At 36.3% G+C, this 25659-nt stretch overlaps 2 protein-coding genes and 1 long non-coding RNA gene across 3 annotated transcripts; 2 read left to right on the forward strand and 1 right to left on the reverse strand.

Annotated features, from left to right (window-relative positions):
* Positions 1-640: 640 nt before the first annotated feature.
* Positions 641-17262, forward strand: LOC116718309 (excitatory amino acid transporter 2-like). Its single transcript, XM_032560127.1, has 11 exons — positions 641-836; positions 7672-7811; positions 9675-9827; positions 10574-10824; positions 10929-11037; positions 11503-11629; positions 11723-11956; positions 12883-13077; positions 13409-13543; positions 13948-14158; positions 15095-17262. The coding sequence occupies exons 2-11, from the start codon at positions 7682-7684 to the stop codon at positions 15164-15166; spliced, it is 1617 nt and encodes a 538-aa protein (XP_032416018.1). The 5' UTR covers positions 641-836; positions 7672-7681; the 3' UTR covers positions 15167-17262.
* A 151-nt stretch (positions 17263-17413) lies between these two features.
* On the reverse strand, positions 17414-20856 carry LOC116718302 (mucin-5AC-like). Its single transcript, XM_032560119.1, has 5 exons — positions 20710-20856; positions 18664-19329; positions 18512-18556; positions 18349-18427; positions 17414-18256 (listed from the first exon to the last, which is right to left on the reverse strand). The coding sequence occupies exons 1-5, from the start codon at positions 20780-20782 to the stop codon at positions 18076-18078; spliced, it is 1044 nt and encodes a 347-aa protein (XP_032416010.1). The 5' UTR covers positions 20783-20856; the 3' UTR covers positions 17414-18075.
* A 277-nt stretch (positions 20857-21133) lies between these two features.
* LOC116718311 (uncharacterized) lies at positions 21134-25441 on the forward strand. Its single transcript, XR_004338910.1, has 2 exons — positions 21134-22275; positions 24307-25441. It is a non-coding gene; the product is annotated as an uncharacterized LOC116718311 (long non-coding RNA).
* Positions 25442-25659: the final 218 nt, after the last annotated feature.

Below are 25659 nucleotides of genomic sequence, written 5' to 3' on the forward strand. Positions count from 1 at the left end.
TGGAAATCAGAAAAAAAGATTATCCCAATTCAATTATGTATGTCTATTTTACTCAAAAGTAGCTGTTGTTGACATGACAAAAAGACAATTGATTTTCAACAATTCTGAATTATGATTTAAAATGTGTTCAGTTGGTCTTTAAAAATAAATTAGAAATTCTAATCTTCTACTTGGTTGGTGTCTTACCTGAATCTGAATTTTATTTACATTTAGGTTTTGGAAGTGCAGAATTCATTCTCTTTACAATCTAGCATAGTATAAAATGCACATGAATATTGTGCTTCTCTTACCAATTAAATGTTCGAGCAAAACCCCAATTTTTCACGTTGTGACCTTCTGTACAATCCAAACATTATGCAGCTAGCTTTTCATTATCACTTATAAGATACATGTTCAGCTTTTGGACATGCACAAATTGGTGTCAAAGGTCATCTGTTCATTACTGATTTTTAAGCAGGAACTCTGGAAAACACAAGAAACCAAACATATTCAAACTAAAGACAAAGAAGAAAAAAAATGCTACCAAGGTTTTTCAGTTCTTCCTTAATCTTGGCAGGATGACTCCACCCTTCCTGTCGGGGAGCTTTCAGTCACACCTCCACTTAACCACTTTACCTCTGCACACGTTGCAGCTGAAAGGGCAGGCATCTTTGACTTTGATTGTGGATTTACAACAAGAAGTGACCAGCAGATTGTGGCTGCAACTGAAAGGACTAAAATCTTTTTGACGCTTTGCTGATGATTGAGCCATGACTTTGCAGAGGATTCCAAAAGTTGCATTGGTCGTGTGATATCTCCCAACAAGTGCAAACATTATCCTGAATAACATACATCTGGTAAGTTTTATTGTTAAAATTGCACTTGCCGTTTTTACTTTGCAAATGAGGACTAAACGTTGAGATGAAGGATCATTATCTGTGATGCAACTTTGATTCCCTAACCATGTGTGCTCTTGCAATGATGGTATACATCAATGTTTTTCATGCAGATATCTTGTCTTTTGTGATGCATTGGTAGATAACATGTTATTCAATCATTGTGTCCTGGACAAAGTATACATATTATTTCCTCTTTACTCTATACCTCTACCAAATCTGCCCTGCATGCTAATGCTTTGTTTGTGTTTCATAGTAACCCAATTGTTGCTATGCGACAATCATTTAGAAAACAGATACTACATAGACTACTGATCAATAATTAACATGTTAACTTTTTAATATGAAGAAATGATATTTTCTATTAATGCACTGCTTGAAGTCTGTTATGCAGCTTCATGAAGTCTAATTAGCAATGTTCTGCATAAGAGATTCAGGCAGATGATGTTACCACCTTGACTTTTCATAGGAAGCCCATTTTCTGTTACATAACTCAACCACTTGTGAGCTGGACGAGCTAATTTTATCCTTACTAAATCGCTTAAGTCTCATTACTGCCAGAGCACACTGTATCAGACAGCCTTGATTGACTTGGCAGTTGTCATGTCCTCCCCTTATGCACTCCCTTTAAGTTTCTTTGTAAAGCAGTTATTCCAAATTATAATCATTTTTGCAGTTTTCTGGAAAAACTTTCAGAAAACTGTGAAACAGCTGAAACACTGAATTTCTTTAAATCTATATTCCAAACCCACCTGTTTAGAGTTGCTTCTGAACCATCATAAATGAAGCACTGACCAACATTTTAATGTGTAATGACGGCACTTGACAAAATATAATGTTTACTGGTTTTCTCAATTATTGGCTGTGATGACTTCTATGACTTTGTACTTTTGTGTTTTTATGACGTAAAGCACTTTAAACTGCTTTGTTGCTGAAATGTGCTATGCAAAAAAACTTTTGATTAAGTTGTTTGCAGAAGAGTGTTTTTAGTGAGCCACAACAACAGTGGTTTTATTGTAGTTTTTGTTGCTGGTGTCATTGAGGTCAAGGTGGTTCAAGTGACCCCAGGGATTCACTGTTACATAACTGTGTACGTCTGTGTTCTCTAGGAGATTTAAAGGCTCCTCGGGGGAGTTGATCTTTAGTCAAAGAGGCTTTAGTTTAGACCACAACAAACCTTAGCTATGTGTTGCTTTAAGGACAAAATGAGGGTCAGGGAGTTAGAGAAGTACACATTAGGATGGATGAGCTTGCTAAGTGCAATTAGAATCCAGAATTTAATTTTCAGCATTCTGAATAGACTGTAGAATACTTTAGTGTTCTAAGACCTGCAAAAGACCTTTCAATAACAGTCTGGTAACACAAAATATCCTGGAGCCAGTTATTTATTCACATATTTATACATCTTTCATGATTAATTGTATATCTTCAGTACATATAATTTTCCAAATTTGCATTAATCATCATGCAAAGCTGATTAAACAAAGGCAAAGATAACATAGCCATAGGCAAGGATATCTGTGAAACTAAGCATTCTGTTTATTCAAATTGAAACATCAAACACATTATTTTGAAAGACAAATTATTAGTAACTTCTTTTCTGATATAATTCAGTTGTATTAAGTTTATTTATTCAGTGCCAATTAAAAAGAAATGTAATTTTCATGCACTTCACGTGGCAAAATGGTGACCTTCAATCCCTGTCATTAAGAGTCAGATTCAGTCCCCATTTAATTCATATAAATTCAGCACATTCAAACAAAGTCCATATGCAGTCATTGCATACACCTTCATTCAATCTTATAAATACTACAGTCAAATTCAGGGAACCAATGAATACTTAATGGTAAAAATATATCCAAGGCAACCTAGACAACTGCATTGTTGACTTCGCAGAGATTTGACCTCCTGACTAAGCATGTGGTGAGTGAGGGAAGAAATAACAAGAAACCAGGCTCAGCATGATGGGTTGTCAGCTGAGACTGGCTGTGAGGACGAGAATCAGAGGAAAAAAAAGTTCACACAAGCTTTCTATGGGAAAGTAAAAGAGAATATGTAAAGTAAATGGCAGCAATAGCTTCTGTTTGTGGCTTCATCTCAGAGGAAAGAGATCAACACAGGACTAGGTCTTCCTCCAGTAGCGGAAAATTAATAGCAATAATTGCAAATGACACAGAAATAGTAGGAATTATAATTATTTTATTTTATTTTTTAGAATAACAGTTGCTATATTTGAGAGCATTTCTGAAACTTTTAAAGAGTTTGCCCATATTAAGGAAACAAATGGCACATAGTTAAATTAATTTAGTTGTGTTTAATATTTTCATCACTTTTTCAATTATAAAATAGGGCAAAATTTAATCTAACAATTTGTCTGAGTAGCTTTGGCTTTAGATAAAGTCTAAAATCCAACCACACAACCTCTGCCATTATCTTCTATGAGCTGAAAAGAAATAATAAGTGAATAACATTACACGAATGTTGTTAGTGTTGCAATGATTATTTAGAAGAGGACCAGAAAGCAGAACTCCAAAAGCTTTTTATGAGTCTACTGAGAAAAATAAAAAAGTAGTGAAAATGGCAAACAAAACAGCTGAACAGTTACTTAGCAGAACAAAGCAGCATAAAGGCAAATATAAAGTCAACAACAATCATCTGAAAAGAACAAAGAAAAACATAGCACACAAATACTGGAGAGAGGCTATAGTGGCTTGAATTGATTAACAAGAGACAGAACAGTTGGTAACTAGAAAATTTCGGAAGAAATTTAGCCGGGGCCTGCCAAGGCGCGCCCGTCGGGCATGGGCCCGGCGTCGTCACGCTACAAATCGGCGTCGACGCTAAAGAACGCCGCAACGTAATCAGTGGCACGCGGAGAATCGCAAGAACGTTAAGCGAGGCGGACGTGCACCATTCAGTATTATAAAGTAAGTATATCAGCTAAAATCAGCAGAAACGCTAATGTTAGCGTCATTGCTTTCATCAGTATGTGGGAAATCACTAGGATATTTTCTGTAATTGATTTACTCCATTCAGTATACTAAACATTGCTAAAAAGTAAAATAAATAGCTAATAGCTTATTGAAGCTAAAATGCTAACGCTAATGAACCTTGCATTGAACTGTTTAGTAACAGTTCAATGCTCATAAACTGCAGGAAGGCAGTTCATTAGCATTTACCTAATGATTGTCACAAATATAAATTTTCAATAACGCACACACACACAACATATTACAGTTTAAAAATATATATTGACCTTATGTTAAAGATTTCTACAAACTTTTTACAGGTAAAGTTTACAATGAACCAAAATTACAACATTTAAAGAATACCATAAATTTAAGAATCTAATGTCTCTGCAATAAAAAGAAATTGCTATCTTTTTTATTTTTAAACAACACCTCATATTGTTAAATAACTGATTTTATGTATTCAAGTTTTAAATATTACATTTGAGTTTGCATGGATGTAAAATCACTGCTCAGTTTAAAAATTGCGTTGTGTTCTGTAAATAAACAAAACACAAGCAAAATCAATAAACTATATGCATATTCCAGTATACTGCGTTTTGGTTTTACATCCATTCTATTTAAATGTAGTTTGTTCGTGCTTACCAATGTTTTCTGGCCGGATGTCTGGCACCGTTTTCCCCTGGTCAGTTCGTCGATGTCTGGTTTTAGTTCTATTCTGTGGCAATCCGCAAAACGGCGTGTAGGTTTTCGTCAGTAATGCGCGATCTGTGCTTGGTCTTGTTTAAAGTCATTATTGAAAACATCTGTTCGCACAGATAGGTGCTTCCAAACGTGGACAAAACACGAGCTGCATGGAGTCGAAGCTGTGGCATCAAATCAGGGGGCAGTAGACGGTAAAAGTCCTCGATTGAAACATCACGGGACTTCGCTCTTTAGCTTGTTAGCTTGTCGATGTTTCAGTTTTATTCGCTGGGAAAATTAATGATCAGCTTGAGGTGACTCTGCTGCACTCTAGTGGCGAGAAGCCGTAATGTTGGTTGGTAAGAATCGGAAGGCATTATGGGATATGTAGGTTGTAGTCAATTCGTGCTCAAAACCTATTTTAAGTCAATCAATGGGGCTGTAAAACGGTGGTAGGGGGGAGAGGGCGACATAAAATGACGTAGCCGGCCACATGTGGCCCGCGGGCCTTGCTAAACTACGCTCTTTAGCTCGTTAGCTTGTCGATGTTTCAGTTTTATTCGCTGGGAAAATTATTCTTTGTCTGCTTTGAAGATAAGCAGACAAATAATAAAAAACAAGTTTTGATATTAACTCTCAACTTCATTCACAAAAGTTTTTCGTTATTTATTACGCAACGAACATGCATTTCACATAAGAACAAAACAATGAGGTGACGTTGCCTGTCCTTGAACACAACGCTGATCCCTCTTCACCCTGTCACCAACTCACACACATCCTCATTGCGTTGTGTTCTGTAAATAAACAAAACACAAGCAAAATCAATAAACTATATACATATTCCAGTATACTGCGTTTTGGTTTTACATTCATTCTATTTAAATGTAGTTTGTTCGTGCTTACCAATGTTTTCTGGCCGGATGTCAGGCACCGTTTTCCCCTGGTCAGTTCGTCGATGTCTGGTTTTAGTTCTATTCTGTGGCAATCCGCAAAACGGCGTGTAGGTTTTCGTCAGTAATGCGCGATCTGTGCTTGGTCTTGTTTAAAGTCATTATTGAAAACATCTGTTCGCACAGATAGGTGCTTCCAAACGTGGACAAAACACAGGAGCTGCATGGAGTCGAAGCTGTGGCATCAAATCAGGGGGCAGTAGACGGTAAAAGTCCTCGATTGAAACATCACGGGACTTCGCTCTTTAGCTTGTTAGCTTGTCGATCTTTCAGTTTTATTCGCTGGGAAAATTAATCATCAGCTTGAGGTGACTCTGCTGCACTCTAGTGGCGAGAAGCCGTAATGTTGGTTGGTAAGAATCGGAAGGCATTATGGGATATGTAGGTTGTAGTCAATTCGTGCTCAAAACCTATTTTAAGTCAATCAATGGGGCTGTAAAACGGTGGTAGGGGGGAGAGGGCGACATAAAATGACGTAGCCGGCCACATGTGGCCCGCGGGCCTTGAGTTTGACACATGTGCAATAGAGGATCTATCTGCTGCTCATGCAAAACAGTCTATTTTAATCCCATGTGTAATAGTCATTGGGTTAAATCAGTTATATAATGCTGAAAAAGCAAGTAGTTGATGTAAAAATATTCAAGGCTTTTATTTTGAAATGTTCAGTATGCTTCATTTCAGAGGGCCAAACTAATACCACGTGTAACAGTGCTTTGGATGAAAAAGTCACATAAAGCCAAAAACAGCAATTACCTGATGTAAAAATATTCAAGGCTTTTATTTTGAAATTTTCATCAAGCTTAATCTTAAATTGCCACACTAATCACATGTGTAACAATTGCTGGGTTAAATCAGTTATATAAAGCTCAAAAGAGCAATTTCCTGATGTAAAAATATTCAAGGCTTTTATTTTGAAATTTTTGTTAAGCTTCATTTCAAAGGGCCAAACTAATACCATGTGTAACAGTGCTTTGGATGAAAAAGTCAAATAAAGCCAAAAAGAGCAATTACATGATGTAAAAATATTCAAGGCTTTTATTTTGAAATTTTCAGTATGCTTCATTTTAAAGTTTAAAACTAATCCCATGTGTAACAGTTACTGAGTTAAATCAGTTATATACAGCCGATAGCAGCAGGTAGTTCTAAAGGCCAGTTCTCAGTCCTGATCTGTTTCAACTGAGGGTAGATAGAACTACAGTGATGCGTATTCGTAGTCCTAACCAGCAGCCAATAGCCTCTTGAGTTCCGTTGCTATGGTAAATAATGGTCTCAGCAGGTGTGAGCTGTGAGCTCTGAGCTCTCAAACACACAAGTGTGTTTGAGCAAACACACTTTACTGAAAAAAAGCATTGGAAACAAATCCTTCTTGTTCGGGAACCGTAATACATATTGGAAAAGCGTTTTAAGCGTATGACAGTTCAATGTGTCTTCTGCGATAGTCCCGAGATTCATATCTGTACCTCACTCAGAACATTTACAGCGATGAGAGAAAGAAATGTTGTGCCCAGATCTGAACCGAGATCGGCTGTCACTGTAATTTGAGCAAAAATGAGAAAGTTTGGGTCGCTTAGAGGCAAATTGTGGACAAACCGTAACTGGTATCGACGAGCCGTCTTCACTTTCGAAGAGATCACAGACGTATCTACAAAATGAAATTTGAATGGCATTTCTAGGTGAATTTGTGACGACACAGCAAATCCTCAAAAATAGGGTATTTCTAGGATTTTTCCCATTGAGTTATAATGGGGTTTTTTTCGTAGTTTTTTGCGAATTATGTCGCCACGTTAAGCCCAAATCCCACCAGAAGTAATAGCTCCAATGGCGTGAATTTTCTGCACGTTTTGATACCTCATTTGTAGGTGTGCACCCAGCGGTACGAGCCGCATTAACGGTTACGGAAGAAAAATAAAGATTAAAGAGACGCTTCTCTCCGACAATAGTAATAGGTTCCTGCCATTGCTTTGCATGGCAGGCCCCAACAAGGCATTTAGAGACAAGATCAGGCACTCTAAAGACAACTTCAAATTCATATGACAACTGAGAGTCTAAACTCACATATGGACAAGAAAAAAGGAACCAAATCTCATTGAATACAAGATTAAACCAAGAAGATGCTTCCTAAAACTGAACCAAAACCCACAAAATAATTGAAACTATCACTCCTAAATACCAACTCTTCTATGTATTTTTCAGTGCCATCAAAATGCAGAAGCAAGTGGAGGTCAGGATGAGCGAGAGCCACATAGACCCAATCGTGGAGACTCCCGAGAATCCATGCAGCAATATCTGTGAAAAGATAATGAAGAACATGGTTCTCACTCTCACAATCCTGGGTAAGTCTATTGTCCCCCTACTTCCATAAGTCTACACACAATCCATTTATCTTCAATTCTCATATATCCTGTTCAGGGACTCACAGGGGGTGGAAGCATATTTCAAACAATAGTCTGGTTTGACATGAAGTGGGTCACCAAAAAACGGGACTGGAGCAAGTGGATGGATTAAAAAGCTCCAGTGAAGATTGAGTGTTCTCTGCAGGCTTCAGAGTCTGCAGAGGATCAGTCTATGCCATCTTTTATTTATTTCATTCCTGTAAATGACACGGAAGCAAACAAAAGTGCAGTAAACATATCATTGGTGTTCATGTTTACAAATATTCAAAATATTCTACAAATATTCAAAGAGAACCCAGCAATTCTGTTCACATAGGCCATTATTTCAGTTTGCGGCAGTGTATGAATTTGGTGCCCAGATGGGATTTTGGCTTAGTGTTTCTTAAATTAGGACATTCAGATCATGAAATAACTGTCAAACACATGTCTGACTCACTGAGTGTGCACCATTTGTCCATCAGCAAGAAAATTGGTGCACAGGTTGGACGTGCACCAACCTGTACCAGATGCCCCCATTTAAACCCATCAGAGAGAAAAGTTGACTCCCAGTTCAACCATCTAAAGTGGGAGTTTCTATTACGTCTAAGCTCTGATGTGTTCACAGTGTGTGGGTGAATTTTTCTCTGATGTTCTATTCTTCAAAAAACACATAAAAGGTTTTTTTAGAGCATCGAAAAAATATCTGAAATAATGAATAAAGTGAATGAATCAATGGGATAGGATGACTTCAGGCTGTGCCTGAGAGACTCCTGGTAGTAACTTTTATTATTTCATGTTTATGTTATAGTGAATAATGTCATAATAAAACACAATCCTCTGAGAGGTCACCTCTGATCTTGCCCAGCCAGCAAACATTTTTCTCTCCATTTAAAAGCAAAACTCTTCCCACACTGCTTTGCCAAGGGATCTGCTTGACTATTAGGGAACATACTTTCCTAATCTAATTTGAACTTGTTAGCAAAGGTTTCGATTCAGTTCATCCTCCTTGAACATATTTTTGTGTGTTGTTGTGAAGAAGCGTCTGAAAAAAGAGAAAAGCTCCGTCAACTTTCATGATGGGAAAAATTGAAATCAATTATGAGTAAATCTCTCCTCCAGAACCAAAATCGAATTGCAGCTATTTAACATTGTGTTCATCATCTACCATCAAAAGCCACTGGCAGGATCGGGTGATAGCCATGTGTGTCCCATCATACCTACAGTACATGTGCAATCAGTGGAGAGCAACTGCTGCATCTGGCTTCAACAATTGCAGCAGCTGCTGCCTGTCTTTGGGCTCTGAGAGGAACTCGAAACATCAGAGAAAAATCCACCCACGCAGTGTGAACACACTGGAGCGTAAATATAAGAGAGTTCAACCTTTTGCATGTTGGAATCTCTTGTAAAAGAAAGAAGGTTTCAGAATTTTCTGGAGCTTATTACATTGAAATACACTGATTAATGGCCACCCTTTTCATAAGATTTCTTGCAATAATTCTTATTTATGTAGATTTCAGTGCAGGGTAGGTAGGAAAAGATAAATTAGATTAGTCACTACTGACTCACGAAATCTTCTAAATCGTTGGTCTTTGTTTATTACAAAAGCACTGCAATCACAATGTCTATGGAAGGCAAATATCTTGAAACTGCAACTATTATGCTGATTGTTAAAAGAAATATGTGAATAATATGAGATTCTGTTTGCAGAAAGGGTGTTGACATATTTCCTCTGAATATGTGTTTACATAAGGGTTCAGATGTTTTATTCCAGTCCGTAAAGTCACCAGGCTTTGTCTTTAATATGTTTCTTTCTCTCTTTTACAGGTGTGTTTCTTGGTTCCATTGCTGGAATGCTTCTACGGCACATATCACCCCTCCCTCCTGACGTTATAATGATCATTGCCTTCCCTGGGGAGATCTTAATGAGGATGCTAAAAATGCTTATTTTGCCTCTTGTTGTTTCCAGTTTGGTCACAGGTGGGTGAGATTCGGTGTCTGTGCGGCATGGAATGTTCTGCTGAATTTGCAAACAAGTGTCCTGAAATGAGGTCACACTGTACTTGCTGTAACCTGGGAGCTGGGTGGCAACAGGGAAATAGACAGTCTGTGTTATTTTTAATTTTTAAAATTTGTGTTTGTTTCGCTAACTAAAATGTTCTTACAAAGATATTTTTTTTCTGCCTTAGGGAACTTATGAGCAATCTGTATGTTTTGTAGCTGGTATTGTTTCCTCTCAGTTTGAAGATGCTTTTATCTTTGAAGCATTCACAAAACAAAACCTGAACTGTAAAATGATTTAATTTGCAACATTAAACATAGCCCAGGGTATTGTTCTTGATGCTGTCTCTTCTATTATGACTTATAGCAGACAAAGTTTACATTGTAATTTTATGTTATAGTAACTTTAATTTGATTCATTTTATGTTGCTGATATAGTAACACATCAGCATTTAAATCAAATTATTTTCCTAGCAGCAGAGATTTAGTATTGGATGCTGATTTTTGTTTTCTGTGTTGTTTCTATTGTCCTGCATGGTGCTTTATAAATAAACCTGGATTTGATTGGATGTAAAAGTTGTGACCTTGGAAAAACAGGAAAGCTGAAAAACATTTTCCAAGTATCAACTTTTCAACAAATATCTCTTAAACGTTAAAAAAATTAAAGAAAAAAAATTTCCTGGATTTTTTTTGTTCCTGAAACATTTTTTTTTTCTTTCCAACAGGACTTGCGGGCTTGGATGCCAAATCCAGTGGTCGTTTAGGCACCAGAGCGATGGTGTACTACATGTCAACAACAGTAATTGCAGCCGTCCTCGGAGTAATCTTGGTGTTGGTCATCCATCCAGGGAATCCCAAACTGAGAGCTAATCTAGGACATGGAAAAAAGAACGATGAAGTATCCAGCGTTGATGCTTTCTTCGATCTCGTTCGAAATCTTTTCCCAGAGAATCTGGTCCAGGCCTGTTTCCAGCAGGTAGGCGTCACACAAAGAATTTTCTCTCACCATATAACGTGATGTGTCAGCTGCTCCCACTTCTTTCTTTTTTTGCCTGTTTTTAAAATGTCTTTCTTGTCCAGATCCAGACAGTAACCACCAAAGTACCAGTGCCAACCAACAGGACGAGAGCACCTCCACAGTTCACAGTTAAGAGGTCACTTCAGTTCAAGAGTGGGATGAATGTCCTAGGTAGGTGCAAATTCAAAAATCCCACATTATGTCTGAAATAGGCTGACAGTGCCCTTAAAGAAAAATAAAACATTTTTCACTTAATTTTTTAGTTATATAAGAAAAGATAAAAGCATCTTTTTTAATTCAAATATTTGTAATGTATTTTATTTCTGTGTGTAAGCTTATAGCTAAGTAAGGTTTGTAAGAGCATACCAGAGAAAAACCTTTAGTCTTTTCATCACTAGTTGTTTCGATTATCTCTTTACATTTCTACATGACCTGGTTCATCCTCAATTTAAAGATATACGAGTCTAATTAGGAGGTATGAATCAAACATAATGAACAAGAGCTATGTAGATTGAAATCCAAACCCTTTTCGGACTGACGGTTAAACTCATTATGATGAATAATGCAAGAGATAAAATGTGTTAAAAACAATCTTTCATTCAAGCAAAATTAACATCACTATTATTCTGCATGCAGGGCTGATTGGATTCTTTGTGGCTTTTGGAGTTATAATGGGGAAAATGGGAGAGAAGGCCAAGCTGATGTTGGAGTTTTTCAACATTCTGAATGAAATTGTTATGAAGCTTGTGAACGCAATTATGTGGTGAGTGCAGGTTTTCTCTATTATTGTGTTTAGTGTATTCATTCTGGAAAGAAGGGAAATTGCTTAACAATGTTACATTATATTTCTTTTCAGGTATTCTCCTATTGGTATCGCCTGTCTTATCTGTGGAAAAATAATCTCCATTGCTGACTTGGAGATGGTTGCAAGGCAGCTTGGGATGTACATGGTGACTGTGATAGTGGGCCTAATCATCCATGGAGGCATTTTCCTTCCGCTAATATATTTTGTGATAGTAAAACAGAATCCCTTCACCTTCTTTATGGGAATATTTCAAGCCTGGGTCACAGCACTCGGAACGGCATCTAGGTAAAATAGACTTTTGATTTTTTATGTTCTATAGTTTGAACTCTCTATCAATTGTTATAATATTGCACAACAATCATACAGTTATCTATGATAGCAAGATATGTATTTGAGAAGAAAACAATAGGGCTCTTTTCAGCAGAATACAAAAATTTTAATCTATTGCTTCAGTAAAATTGCATTTAATTAGGCTTTTTAGCATGTCTTATTTTACATAATAGTATCATAAAGTTGTACCTACATAAATTCAGCTTTGCTTCTAATTGTTTAGGAATGTAAACCATTTTGTTCCCTCTTGATGTGAGCTTAAGTTTCTAACTACCCACTCTTTGCCAAATATACAAAAAACAGTTAATTCTAAACAAGCTATTGTACTTTTTCTTTGGTAAATTTAATATCAAGGTTTAAACGGCGATTTTTATGCACTATAATAGTTTAGACTGAGAGTTTATGAGAATCAACAGGAATTATAGAGAATATGACCTGTGTAGAGATACAACAAACCACATTTTGGTGTTAGTTTCTGATTTCAGGCTTTTTCTTCAAACTCTTACTTTCAGAAACTGATTTTAGCAGAATCCAATTATTCTTTAAGAAATACAGTACATGAACATCTAATAACAACCTACCAGGGATCAATAATTATTTACAGCTGAAATATAGATCAAGTCACTATAAAACTAAACAGACATTTCAGTTGAATTATACAATTTTATGTGGCCATCTAGATAATTTCACATATTTTTTTGTAATGGCTCTCTGTTCTTTGTTTATGTCTAGACCTGATTTAAAAAATTTATAATAATGATAATTACCAACAGTCTAGAAGAGTTGTTATTGTTTTAAGATTTAACTATAAATGAAAGTGGAGTATAAAACCTAAATATCACTGTCGTCATGGAGAATGTTTTTGTCGTTTGATTCAACAGTGCTGGTACCTTGCCTGTCACATTCCGATGCTTAGAGGAAAACCTGGGCATTGACAAGAGGGTCACACGCTTTGTCCTCCCTGTGGGGGCCACCATCAACATGGACGGTACGGCGCTCTACGAGGCAGTGGCGGCCATCTTTATCGCTCAAATGAATGGGATTGAGCTGGACTGGGGCCAGATAGTCACTGTGAGGTGAGAATGTGGCTAGAGATAAATGTTACAATTGGATTGTATTTTTTTTTTCCTTGAGTTTTTAAAATTGTCAAATCATAAATACCATTCATCATATTTTAATTTATTCTTCACTAAACTTAAAATGTTCTGAAATAATTTAAACCAACCAACCTTTAATTCTTCAAGGATTGGTTTGTTTATTTATTTATCCCTAGAATGTACAGACTTTAGTTGTGAATCTGTTATTTATGGTATTTCTACTGCATTTACATTCAATACTTGCAAGGAAAAATGAAAACATTCAGCCTTTGGCTTCACCTGCTAAGAAATGAATTTGTCTCCTGTTTAGCATGACAGCCACCTTGGCCAGTGTTGGAGCTGCCAGTATTCCCAGTGCAGGACTTGTGACCATGCTTCTGATTCTCACAGCAGTGGGGCTCCCAACTCAGGACATAAGCCTCCTGGTCGCTGTTGATTGGCTGCTGTGAGTTGTACACAAACACTGATATCATTATTGAAAACTTAAGGGCTGAAGACCAGATTAGCATTAGTTTGATTCTAAAACTTAGGATTTTATAAGCAATGTAAACAGTTAGGTAATTTTAGAAAATCACATCACTATGATAAACATCACAATCATTGTGATTGATTTTTTTTATATCAATTTAATGATGATATATAATGTTTACGACATCAAAAAAAAGAGATATGAAGAGAAAAGAGAAAACCAACTGAAGATCAAAAAATAAATGTTCAATATTTAGAACCAAATAATACAATTTTGGAGAGTTTGAACCATATCTATCTAATAGAACAACACTAATGTTTGTAGTTTGTTGTGATAATTTGCTCATATATTGTTTCTTTCTATCATTTATCAACATGCAGAGATCGTTTCCGCACCTCCGTTAATGTGGTCGGGGACTCCTACGGTGCCGGAATTGTTTACCACCTTTCCAAAGACGAACTAGACATGTATGATGCCCAGCAGAGTCGGATGGATGACTTTGAGATGGCAAAGACACAGTCTTTTTTTGAAAACAACACCAACCAGAATATGTATGCTCACCACAACTCAATTCTGATAGACGACTGCAAGGTACATTTCACATTAACGGACATAGAGACTTGTATGTAGAGAAGCCCCTCAGCTTTGTGTTTGTCCTATTGGTGTGCTTTCTTTTTTTCTTTTTTTAATTGATCCCTGTATGTGTCTTTGGTCATAGCACTTGTGATATTTTCATTCATGAAAATATATTTATAAGTGGTGAAACTCTAAAATAAATATGTCCATATTTATTTGTTCACCCATAAATGGAACGAAAAAGCAGTTTTTGTGATACCAGGTTCAGCAAAAGCAAAGTTTGTACTTTTTCATTTTATTAATCAAGAAGTCTCATAAATACAAAAAAAATATATTTTTTTTAAACTTTAACAACACTGTGTTTTCTTGTGAATGCTTACATTTTACTTTTATTTATTTATTTTTTGTGGTGTCATTTTTATTTGCTTTGTCTAATTGGACATGTATTTATGGCAACCCTAACCAAATTACACTCGTCAATCAACAGACAGCGTTTTAAATTCTTTTGCAGCCAGTGGTATGCATAAAGACTGCTGATTCACCATATGTCATCGCTAGCGATGCACTACATTCATAAATGCCTCTCAGACTTATTTTTGTAGTTCTGTTTGTGTACAAACAGCAGATTTTGTTGACATTTCACTGCCTGTGTTTTACTATCAGTATTGTAATTCGGTTGGGGAGAGAATCCATAAGATACATGACCAACTTTGGAGAACTGTTTTGGTGTTCTCAGTTACAGGAACATGTAAACAGAACCTCTGTATCATTCCATTTGTTTGTGGTATGGCATATTTTACTTTTTTGGGGGGATTTGTAAACTAAAGTCTGTCAACCGGTTAACGCTTTGAATGTAATGAAGGAATGGCTTCTCTTCCCACAACCACTAAGTATTTGTTAATGATGGTGCCTTGGCCCAAATAGTTAGCTGTTCTTGATAATTGCTTGCAGGTCAAAAACGGCAAAAATGGCAACACTCCAGAGTTCTCTATTGTTGAGGAGGATCCATGGAATTTCAAGTAATGCAGATTCAGCACTTTAGCCTGAATTTGACCAGCTGTAACTTTCTGCGGACACTAACTTAATAAAAGTAAACAAACAAACAAATAAAAAGAAGCATATATATTTTGTGAAAGGACACAGAGAGTGCAATGAGATGACACAGAATGGAAACTCTTCTGCAAGTCAACGAAGGGTTCCCTTTCTCTCCTGGGTAACCGCTGGAGGACGCTATGCTTTTGCATCTTAAATTTGATCTTACATCTGCAAATCTATGCATGCACATAAACTGGAATGAACTTTTCTGCTTCAAGCAATTCTTCGGATGAGTCAAATAGCTGGCTGACGACACTCAGGACCTTACTCAGGGTTGCTGCATTCTTCCTTTCTTGTCAAGACGACTGATATCTTTATTGTTGTGTTTAAGCACTTGCTTCATGGCCTAAGGGACAAAGACATGAAAATGTTGGAGAAATTGCCTTGGCAGTCAAGATTGTAACAAAGAATCAGAATGAAGTAAGAAATTTGCTGGCGAAATGCGAGCTCCGTCATTAAATATTTGACATTCACAAATGTGTAACTTTCATTGCTGTTTGATTTATCCAAAGGCTAAAAAGAACGTAACCAAAATGAAGCCCTGCTTCTGCTGGCATTAACTTGAAGTACAGGACTGTAAAGCATTGCATTACCTCTGACTGTTTGATTTATGGGATTATACCTTCAGACACGTGGTCAAGCCTAAGAAGTGAAGCTTAAGACTTAAGACAGGGAGTGACTTCTAAAAGTGGCAACAAACAGAACAGAATGTGTTGCGGAGAGGAAATCGGTTCCTGTGTTTATTTATTTATCTATTTCTACTTTATGTGTCTGTTCTTACATATGAACCAATGAGTGTCTGCTTGCCTGTGACCTCGGAAGGATGTTTGATTATTTCGGTGCATTTTGGGGCTGAAAAGAGCAAAGATTAAAAGGAAAAGAAAGCTAGTGGTTCAACAAGAGACAACAAACAAAAAAAGATTTTCTCTGAAAATCTAAGCAGGACATAGTTTTGTGTATTTTATTACAAACTGTTCTTTTTTCTGTGCTATATAACAACTTTGCCTTGAAGATGTCACATTCAGAGTGTGATCACTTTGACTAAAATATTTCTGGACTGACGTTGCTAAGCTTTTTATTGGACTTAAGTTCACCCGATACATTTGCAGAGAAAATACAGCATCTGAGGATGGCTGGACCTTCTCACAAGATTGTATTAGATTTTGTAGATTTTTCACATCAGATTTGCATATAAATAACAAGCTTGTAATTGGATCTAGACTTAATTATCTATGGTCACATCTGTTTAGCAAGTGCACACTAAATTCTGCCTCCAGCACTTTAATACATCCAGCACTGTAACAACAAGGTCACTGAATGTTGTTTTCACGTTTTTGAGTATCACAGGCTAAGAAACTTTAATTGATCCTAGCAAACAAATGGATTATTTTTTATAAGCAGCAGCTTATACATCCTTGTTTAAAGTGCCTGCTTGCACTTTGTGTATATATTCACTTTTAGAGATATACAAATCAAATGTATAGACTTGACTTTTTTTGTCTCAAGTGTTTTTGCTATCCTAAATATTTCTAAAAAAATACAATTCTTATTAACAGTGTTAAGCAACAATAGAGCAATACTATTTCTGTACTTATTTATTGGCCTAATAGACGTTTTGATGGGCTGTGAAAGAGTAAGATAAAGACGTAATCAAACTATAACTTTTTTTATAAAAAAGAGCAAATTTTATGACGATCCCATGAAGACTGTATTTTTAGGTTCTGATTCTGCTGAGGTGGCTTTGAGTGTGTATTCAACTTGATGTTGGCAGCTAGATTATGCCTACATGAATAAAACCACCAAGCCCTCTGATTTGTATGGCTTTGTCACCTTGAAAGACTAACTGCATAATTTGATTTATATTTTTAAAATCAGCTATATGTGAAATGCATCAAAGCTCATTTTTCATTGGTTTTCTGATTTGAAATATACATTATTAGTGAGTTGGACTCATTTTGTTTTTGTTTACTTTTATCATGTAAAATTTCAGATATATATTTTCATTTTTATTCAATGCATATATTGAAGAATAAATAACATTTTCCCTGTTCATAACATTGGCTGACTACATGCAAACAGAACTGAATGGACTTGTACTGAAGGATTTGTCCAGAAAATAGTGTGCGTAAATCTTTTAATACATGTGTGTACATATTAAATAAAAACACAGATAAATATTTACCGATGTGTTTCTGTTGTGTTTATTTCCTGTTTGACGTGGGATGCAATGAATATTCTGCAAGTGCATTTCACAACCTTTGAAGTGCTGTGTGGGAGAAGGAAGAGCAGTGGAGTTAGCAAGCTGAGCTCCCAGCTTGCAAAATGAAAATGGGAAAGCAGCAGAGCAATTTCATATAAGTTAGAACTCACAATACATTATTCAATAAGATTACTATCAAGACTCTCAAATAATATTAAAACAAATACACATTTTAAAAAATAAAATTGTAAGAAAGTAAAAAAAAGAGGAAAAAAATAATATACATTGTAAAATCTTTCCTTGTTGAAATGAAATAAAATACATTTGTGCACCACACATGAACGGTTGTCTATCTTACAAGTAATAAAAAAAGTTGATTATGGCAATAAATATCTCAGCAATTTTGGTTTTTTTAACGTTTCAAGAACAGGTCTCGTTAAAGCTTTTGAAAGGCATCATTAAAAAATAAGAAAAAAGAAAAACAGAACACAATTTTGACTGCCAGATAAAGTCCAGAAAAAAATTCTGATCAAAAAAACAATTCTGTCAAGTTTTGTTCCTCTGTTCAAATTTTATATTCTTTAAGAAACAGTCTTATGATTAACAGCTGAGTCTGCATAGGGTTGGTCTCTCAAACTCAGTCTTGTGAATAATGGTCAGCAAGATCGTCCAGTGGAATAACCGTGTACTCAGTTTCCATTCCATTCTCTTTGGGCTCTTCTTTGTGCAGGAAAGTCTGCATCTCCTGCTCCCTCTTCTGGTTCGAAGCATTAGTTTTTTTCTCAGTTGTCTCAGATGTCTGCTGTGGACCATTCCATCTACACATTAGGAAGTCAACAAAAAATTAGTTCAGCACTTAAAGAGTGTAGAAGTAAAAATAGTGATTGGTATTCTAACAATTAGGTCTTACTTCTCTCTGGTAGCAATGGCAGCGCAAAGAGCTATAAGTGCAGCCAGAGCAACTAGAAATGCAAGGATGATGATCCAACCTGTACAAATGGGAAAATTGGTTATTTTAATGGAATTAATGAGCCACAAATATATTATATATTACAAACTATGCCTAAACTTACCAGGTGTGCTGTGTCCTTTGTGCATGCTTTCATCTTCTGTTGATTCTTAAGAAACAGAACAACTCTGAATTAAACATTCTCTAGGACAATACAATATTGTTCTATCAAATATTTAATTTATGTATAATCATAATTATTTACAGAAAATGTACCATCTGGGCGATGAACTTGTTCTGTTGAAATTCCATCGGTAAAGACCTCATCTCGATATGTTTCCAATCTTCTGCTAAAGTTACTGCCTATTGGCCTTATAGAATCTTCAATGGATGGTGATTCCACAGACTCCTTTGTGGAGGTAGGGGTCGATGCAGTTGAAGCACTCGGGGATGTTGTCGTGGGACCTAAACTGAAAACTGAACTCTCCCCATCACCATCTGCTAGGAAATCTGTGCTCGTCTGTTGAATCATTGTAGATAGCTTCGATGATTCTGTTGTAGGGGATTCAGTGAAGCTACTTCCCTCAACTGGGGTTTCTAAGGTCACTTGTGGAGATGGAGAAATAGTTCTAGTGATTTCAGGTGTTTCAGTTGTTGGTGACGTAGGTGTCCCGAGGAAACCACTGCCCTCGCTTGGGTCAACAAAGAATGTCTGCAAGTTGTTTGTGGTCGTTTTGTGTGAGTCAGTCGTAGAAGTAGGGTAGAAACCGCTGCCCTCAGGTAAGATTTCCAAAGATGGCGTCTGGGATGCCTGAACTGTTGTATTTATTTTGGGTGGCTCAGTTGTGAATGAGGGGCCAGCAAAGTGTTCAACAAGGAACCCATCAGTCATGGCCTCTTCTAGAACGTCTTCCTCTGGCCTGGCAGGGATCTGGGTCATAGCTAGAACAAAGAGAAAAATCTATGGATAAACTGATATATTTATAAACTGGTCCTGACATGAATGGAAAGGAAAGTTAATAAGCTCTTTTATGTATTACAACAGAACCTTGAACCATGAGTTCTAGGGTTAGCTTGTTTTACACTCTTCTTTGACATGAGGTGTGGTGGGAACTAGTCACACAGGTTAATGATGATTAACCTGTGTGACTAATATCTGGGTAACAAAAGAGACTGGCGCTTTGACAAAGCATCATTCTAAAAATTTGACACACCTACTTCATCGGTACAATGATGACTAATGAAGTTACTTGACTTTTACTAGGAAAGGATAACTGTTAAAGAGAAGGCAATAGGACAAATAATGGAGCAAGCTCACTGGAAAGCATGCTAATGTTTGTTTTGTCCTTACAAATGTGAATTTGTGAATTATTACATGCTATTTACATTTTTAGAAGATAAAAGTTTGCTTCTCATTTATATGGATTTCTTTGTTTTAGTTGCAAACGTGACATTTCAATTTGTGTTTGATAATGTGTTATTCTTGCAACATTTCAGATATTCAGACAATTGTCTCACCATACCCTGACTCATAGTCACTGATGGTGAGGAGTCAGAATTCACATTCATGACATCTTCATTTATTTTGTTTGTTCTCTTCATTGCTCATTTTTACATAGCTAAAAGGTTGAAGGATTATTTTACATCATTTTTTTAATCAACAAATTGACGGTAAAATTTAAAAGAAATTGCATTAATACTTTTAGATATTAGATAATAATACCTATACTAATGCAAAAAAGGTAGGAAACTCTCCATCACTGAAAACTATAACCTGGTCTGTTACATTAAAAAATAAATGAAAGTTAAGGGCCTTAACTTTAAATAGTGCTCTTTTTCTTTTTTTGCTCAGTCATGTTCAGATAAGGTGTATCCCCCCCCTGAGATTAGTTGTTGCCCAAACTCGTGTAACAACTATTTGCTGATATTTGGTTTCACAGTAATCAAGATCAACACATAAATGCACCTCCTAGAGCAGCTCACAATATTTTTTTACAAAGTCCTCTGTGTGTTCTCTGGGGGTGGCGTTGAGATTTGAGCAGCAGCTAAGAAATATGACTCGTGCAGGAGTTAGAGCTAAAATACACAGAGAATTCTGGCTACATGCTGAGTCACAGTGTAAAGTTAAAAGACTACCTACTATAGAATAAAAACATTTTATTTGGTTTGGCATACTAAAGCATGTTCAGAATTAAGTGACAATCTCTTAAAGCTATTTTTTTTACTTCTCAATGAATTGTTACAATTTTATCATCAACTATATTCTAAAAATATATTATTGATTTGAAAATTAAATATTATAGAAAGAAATATATATCTTACAGTCAATAGGTGAGGAGTGGATCAAGGCAAGAAGTCCAAAAAAAACAGCTGGAAGAAGATTCCTCATCTTCATAATAGCAATGATGCCCAGAGCTGAAGTCAACAATTAGCAAGCTTGAACTTTGTAAGTGTGAATCTGAAGCGGATGAATAACACCTCTGCTTTATATACTAGCAGATGGTATCACGTCAGAGATAAGGTAACAGACAAGCACTCAGGAAGGTAGACACACCTGTTTATGAAAGCTCCTCCTCCACTCACTTTCTCACGCTTTTTCCTTCCTCCTTAGGCAGAACATGACAAAATGCACATGATAGAAAATTCCTGTTTCCTTTTGGTTGTACAACGTTAAAGAATATGCAAAGAAACACCACAAAACATGCCGTAAGGCTTTGTCATCTTTCATATAGGAAAAATTACATCAAAAAAGATAAGTTAAACAGCTCTTTGATCTGTTTTTGTATTCTTAATGGTAGTTAATAAAATAAATATAGATTTATTATACTACTTTTTCTGATGTATGTCGCATATAGTCCCAAGTTTAAAACAGCTGTGAATAACAATGAAAAGTGATATAATACACTAATGTTTTGGACTTAAAACAGGTTCAACACCCAGACTGTCTTTAAACAATAGTGTCAGAGACAAAAAAAAAAACAACCTGAAATTACACAAAGGACAAAAAGGAACAGGAACTAACACATACAGGCACTGTGGTGATCACATAATATTGGAGTTGGAAAGTACATTTACGCTTATAAAGGGAGTTTGCTGAGATGATACAAGCAGCAGCATACTTCAAGATTTCTTCCTGTCCACTCTTCTTCAGCAAATTAGCTTTTGTGAACAAGCTTATCTCTTCTTCCAATTTTTTTTCTGACGAATTGGAAAAACCCATTGCATAATTTGGCAAACAAGAATGTAATCTTACAATAAAAACTGTTTATGCTAAAATCATGATGCATGTTGCCTTTGTTGTCACCGTAGAAACTGGCAACAAGATTCAGCTGCAAGTTAGGCTTGACATAAGAAAATATATTTGCATATTTAGCGACTTGATGAGTGATGATAAGTACTCCACTTTATGTAGCATTTTAATTAGGGTATGGGAAACACATTGAAACTACGCCTGAAACTGTGTGAAACTGCTTTAACAAAAGTGCATTCTCTCTCTATATTGACTGTTCAAGTCTTCAGCACATCATAAATTATGTTCAGTTTTGGAGACACATCAAACAACACACCCATCTCATTGCATTTTCTTATCATTCCGTCTTCTGTCCTTCTCATGTCACAGAAGACACAGGAACTTAAATCCCCCATTTTCCCTTGCCTTTGCTTCTAACCCTTTAAAGCTGTGATTTTTGACTTAGCTTGAAAAGTTTTGCCACAAACTCAGCTCTTTATCATCCCCCTGCAGGTTGTGTGTACTGTATACTACATAATGGCTGTTGTGATACGCTTGCACTTGACAAAACTGAAGCGTCACAGAAGAGCTGCAGCTTCAGGCTATCTGGCTCATACATGAAGTTGCGACATGCGTCATGAATTACTCAGCATGAGTGGGTGAGTGCTTGTCCAAGCTTGTATTCCACACCCAGCACAGGCTCTGCTTTCTGCCACCGGAAAGAATGGAATTTTACAGCATATTAGCTGTGATGCACAACATAATGAATAGGTTCAGGCGCAATACTCGCCTTTACATGGGTGTAATGGTAAGTTCTCTGTGGCTAGACTCTGCTGTGATTCTCAGTCAGGCTCACTTCATGGTTGTCTAGTCAGTATGTAATACAAGATAGATTTCAAATTACGTCACACAGGAAAAAAATAAGTCCTATGATGTAAAGCATGAGGAAATAGAGTAATGTTACATTTAACGCAGGCGCTTGTGGAATTCTTTTGTTTTGGCTTTGTTCCGCACTTAAATGTTTCAGAACAATTATATGTCATAAAGAAAGAAAAAAAACAAACCTGGAAGTAATTGCCTTCTGTTAAATACCCATACGCAGGCCTGCTTTCTGCCAGACCATTAGAATAAAGCGATCGATTAAACTGAACTTGTGATACAATAAGGATAAAATATGTAAACACATTATGCCTTGATCTGACGGCCTTCATGAACAGATGAGACACAAAGTCACTGTCGCATTTATCAGATTAGAAGGACCCAAGTACTCATTAGGTTTGGGCAATAGTTACATTTTCTTGTTGTCCTAAGAAGGTGCAGCTAACTTTTCACCATTAAAAAATAGAATTATTATTTATAAAATAAAAATAACTTCTTATTTCCTCAACATAGTGAATATTTTGTGGATTAAATAGGTTTATTTTATGATTTTATTTCTTTGATGATGATCTACAATATTAAAGTTAAAAGACGGCATTGTGACGGATAAACTGACCATTGCATTACTTAAACAAGTACATTGTGTAGAAATGTCAGAATTGTAAGAATTTAAAACATCGGAAGGTTGATCCATTTGAGATGTAACCTCAAGACCCAAACTTCAAAGGTTCATCTGAGATTTGGGTGAAATGGTAATGGCACAATCCTTTTTCTACAGACTTCAGATGTTTGGACTTGAAGCAGTATTTAATTTCGCCTGAACAGTTTTTTCAGTTTTCAAAAGCAGGCTTGGATCTGAAGCAGCAAACACATAGCCCCCCGGGTTATGAGGTTTTTCATTAAAAATTCATTATATTTAAGCGATGGAAAGCAAAAAGCCAGTTTCTCAAAAGCAGTGTCTGTCCACAAGCACATTTGGCCAAACAGCTTATTTTTAAGGGTCTACATTTTAGCATACACATCATTTTCTCATGTGAATTCTTCCAGCCATTATCATAAAGTTTCAGACTGAATATAGAAGATAAGACGAAAAAAGTCCCTTTTCCCGTTCTTGTATAATGAATTATATGAATTGATAAACACTTGCAGGAACCCTTCAAGGGCATGTCCAATGGCCTTTCCAAGCCAATTAGCAGCTGTCCTCCCTCATCCTCTGCTTCACCGTTATCTCATGTTTCATGGAAGCTAACATTGTTCCAATGTCCAAAATCCCGAGGCAACTGAGCCCAGTGACCTGTGAACAGCAGCACTCAAATTTGCTACCACTGTGAAAAAGAGGGAAAAATATTAGGGGTCCAGTTTGTCAGTGACCTGCATTAAAAATCAGAGGCAGCATGCAAATCCTGGATCACTGTAAACATTTCTGAAAAATAAGAGCTTGTAATAACTGTTTTACATATAAGGTTATACAAAAAATACTTGAATGTTTCACCTCTGTGCTTTCAAAAAGTTTAATCCATTAGTACTGTAGCTACAGGAGAGTGGGAGGAAAGGGAACGAGTGTAAACAGAAACCACAAAATAAAATACAGCACTTTATTAGATCCACGTCCTTCCATTTCACTCAGTTGTGTCAGCTGCTGGATGCAATTTTAACTTGCCAAATCATCCCGCGCTGCCTGGCAGCAAAGAAAATGATCTGTTTACATGGGAGGCAAATGACAGGGATTACCCTTAATGATTTATGTTGGCAACCATATGGTGTGCCTTGACTATGTTTAAAATATCACTGCCTCTTCCTAATTCTCCCAGATGGTGAAAAGCTGAGTGTGAATGCTACATCGGAGGAAATCCAGCTGACTGCATCAAGCGCTGCCTTTACAGCAATTTCTCTTTCTGGACAAACATGCTGTGTGTTTCATCTATAAAAAACGACCGTAAATAATGGCCACAATAGTTGGCCACCCTCCAGGAAGGTGCCACCTTTAAAGAGAAAAAACAGGCCAAGTGAAACTTCTTTGAACAGACAAAATAAACAGAGCAAAAACAAACAATCAAAGTTAATGGACTTGATAGATGTAGATGATGCATAAAAGGTGTGAGGCTTAGAAATAGAAGAACCTTCTCTAAACCCGAGAAATGTCTCCTGATGATCACAATTATCATGTCATTGTGACTTCTAGTGTTATAACAATAAATGTCACAAAACACTGTAATAAAATTTTAAGTCTTTATTACTCATCCTTGGCAATAAAAATGACATGCAGTTTCTATCTGCAGATGGAAACCAGACTACCCACTCACACAGAGGGAAAAACATGAACTTTATGCAGAAAGTTCCTGGTTGAGAGGTGAACCCAGAAACTTGCTGTTGTGAAACAATAGTGCCAGCAGCTGCAAAGCTCCCATATCAGTCCTCAGCACATTATTCCAAAAGAAGCATCCTTTATAATCTTTAACCATGCATCCCCTTCTAGAGATATTAGTGACTGGCTAATTAGTGACTAAGTGAGAATCACATACCAAGATTGTGATAAACCTTTCTTTCTTATAAGTCTTAATTTTTAAATATATAAATCTGTCCCTTTAAATTGATTTCTAAGTCATCATGTTGGAATGGTTTATTTTTAGTGATTTTGTTCTGACTCATCCATTCAAAATCTAATAAATATAGGTTTGGTGAGCTCTTAAGATCTCTATAGCTATAAGGAATTCATGAGAACACCAGACGCTGAATATTCCAATTTAAAAGGTATGGCTTTTACCCTGCCAATGCTTATTAAGGACCAGATGAGTAACATCCAGTCTAATAGCCCAAGTTCTAGTATTTGCACATTCACATGATCTTAGAATCACAAAGAATAAATTGTGTTTTATAAAAAGAAATTAGTAAAACTTATAAAACTTAAATTTTATTAGTGTTACATAAACAATAAAATGTAGACTCAAGGAAAACAATGATTCTCTTGTTGATGGCAAACACTGATTAGACTACAGTGTCTAGAATAAATCAAACTAGGAGAGATGACGTGTGCACAGGTGAATGAATGATTGTAGTGTCAACCAGATTGGAGTTCTCAGATTAGATAAAGCCTAAACAAGTGCCGGCTAGTCTACCTTTTATCATGCTGCAGCTGAGTTTTTTTTTTTTTTTAATGTGTTGTT

The sequence above is a fragment of the Xiphophorus hellerii genome, chromosome 4 (genome assembly GCF_003331165.1).
Source record: "Xiphophorus hellerii strain 12219 chromosome 4, Xiphophorus_hellerii-4.1, whole genome shotgun sequence".
Classification (NCBI taxonomy): domain Eukaryota; kingdom Metazoa; phylum Chordata; class Actinopteri; order Cyprinodontiformes; family Poeciliidae; genus Xiphophorus; species Xiphophorus hellerii.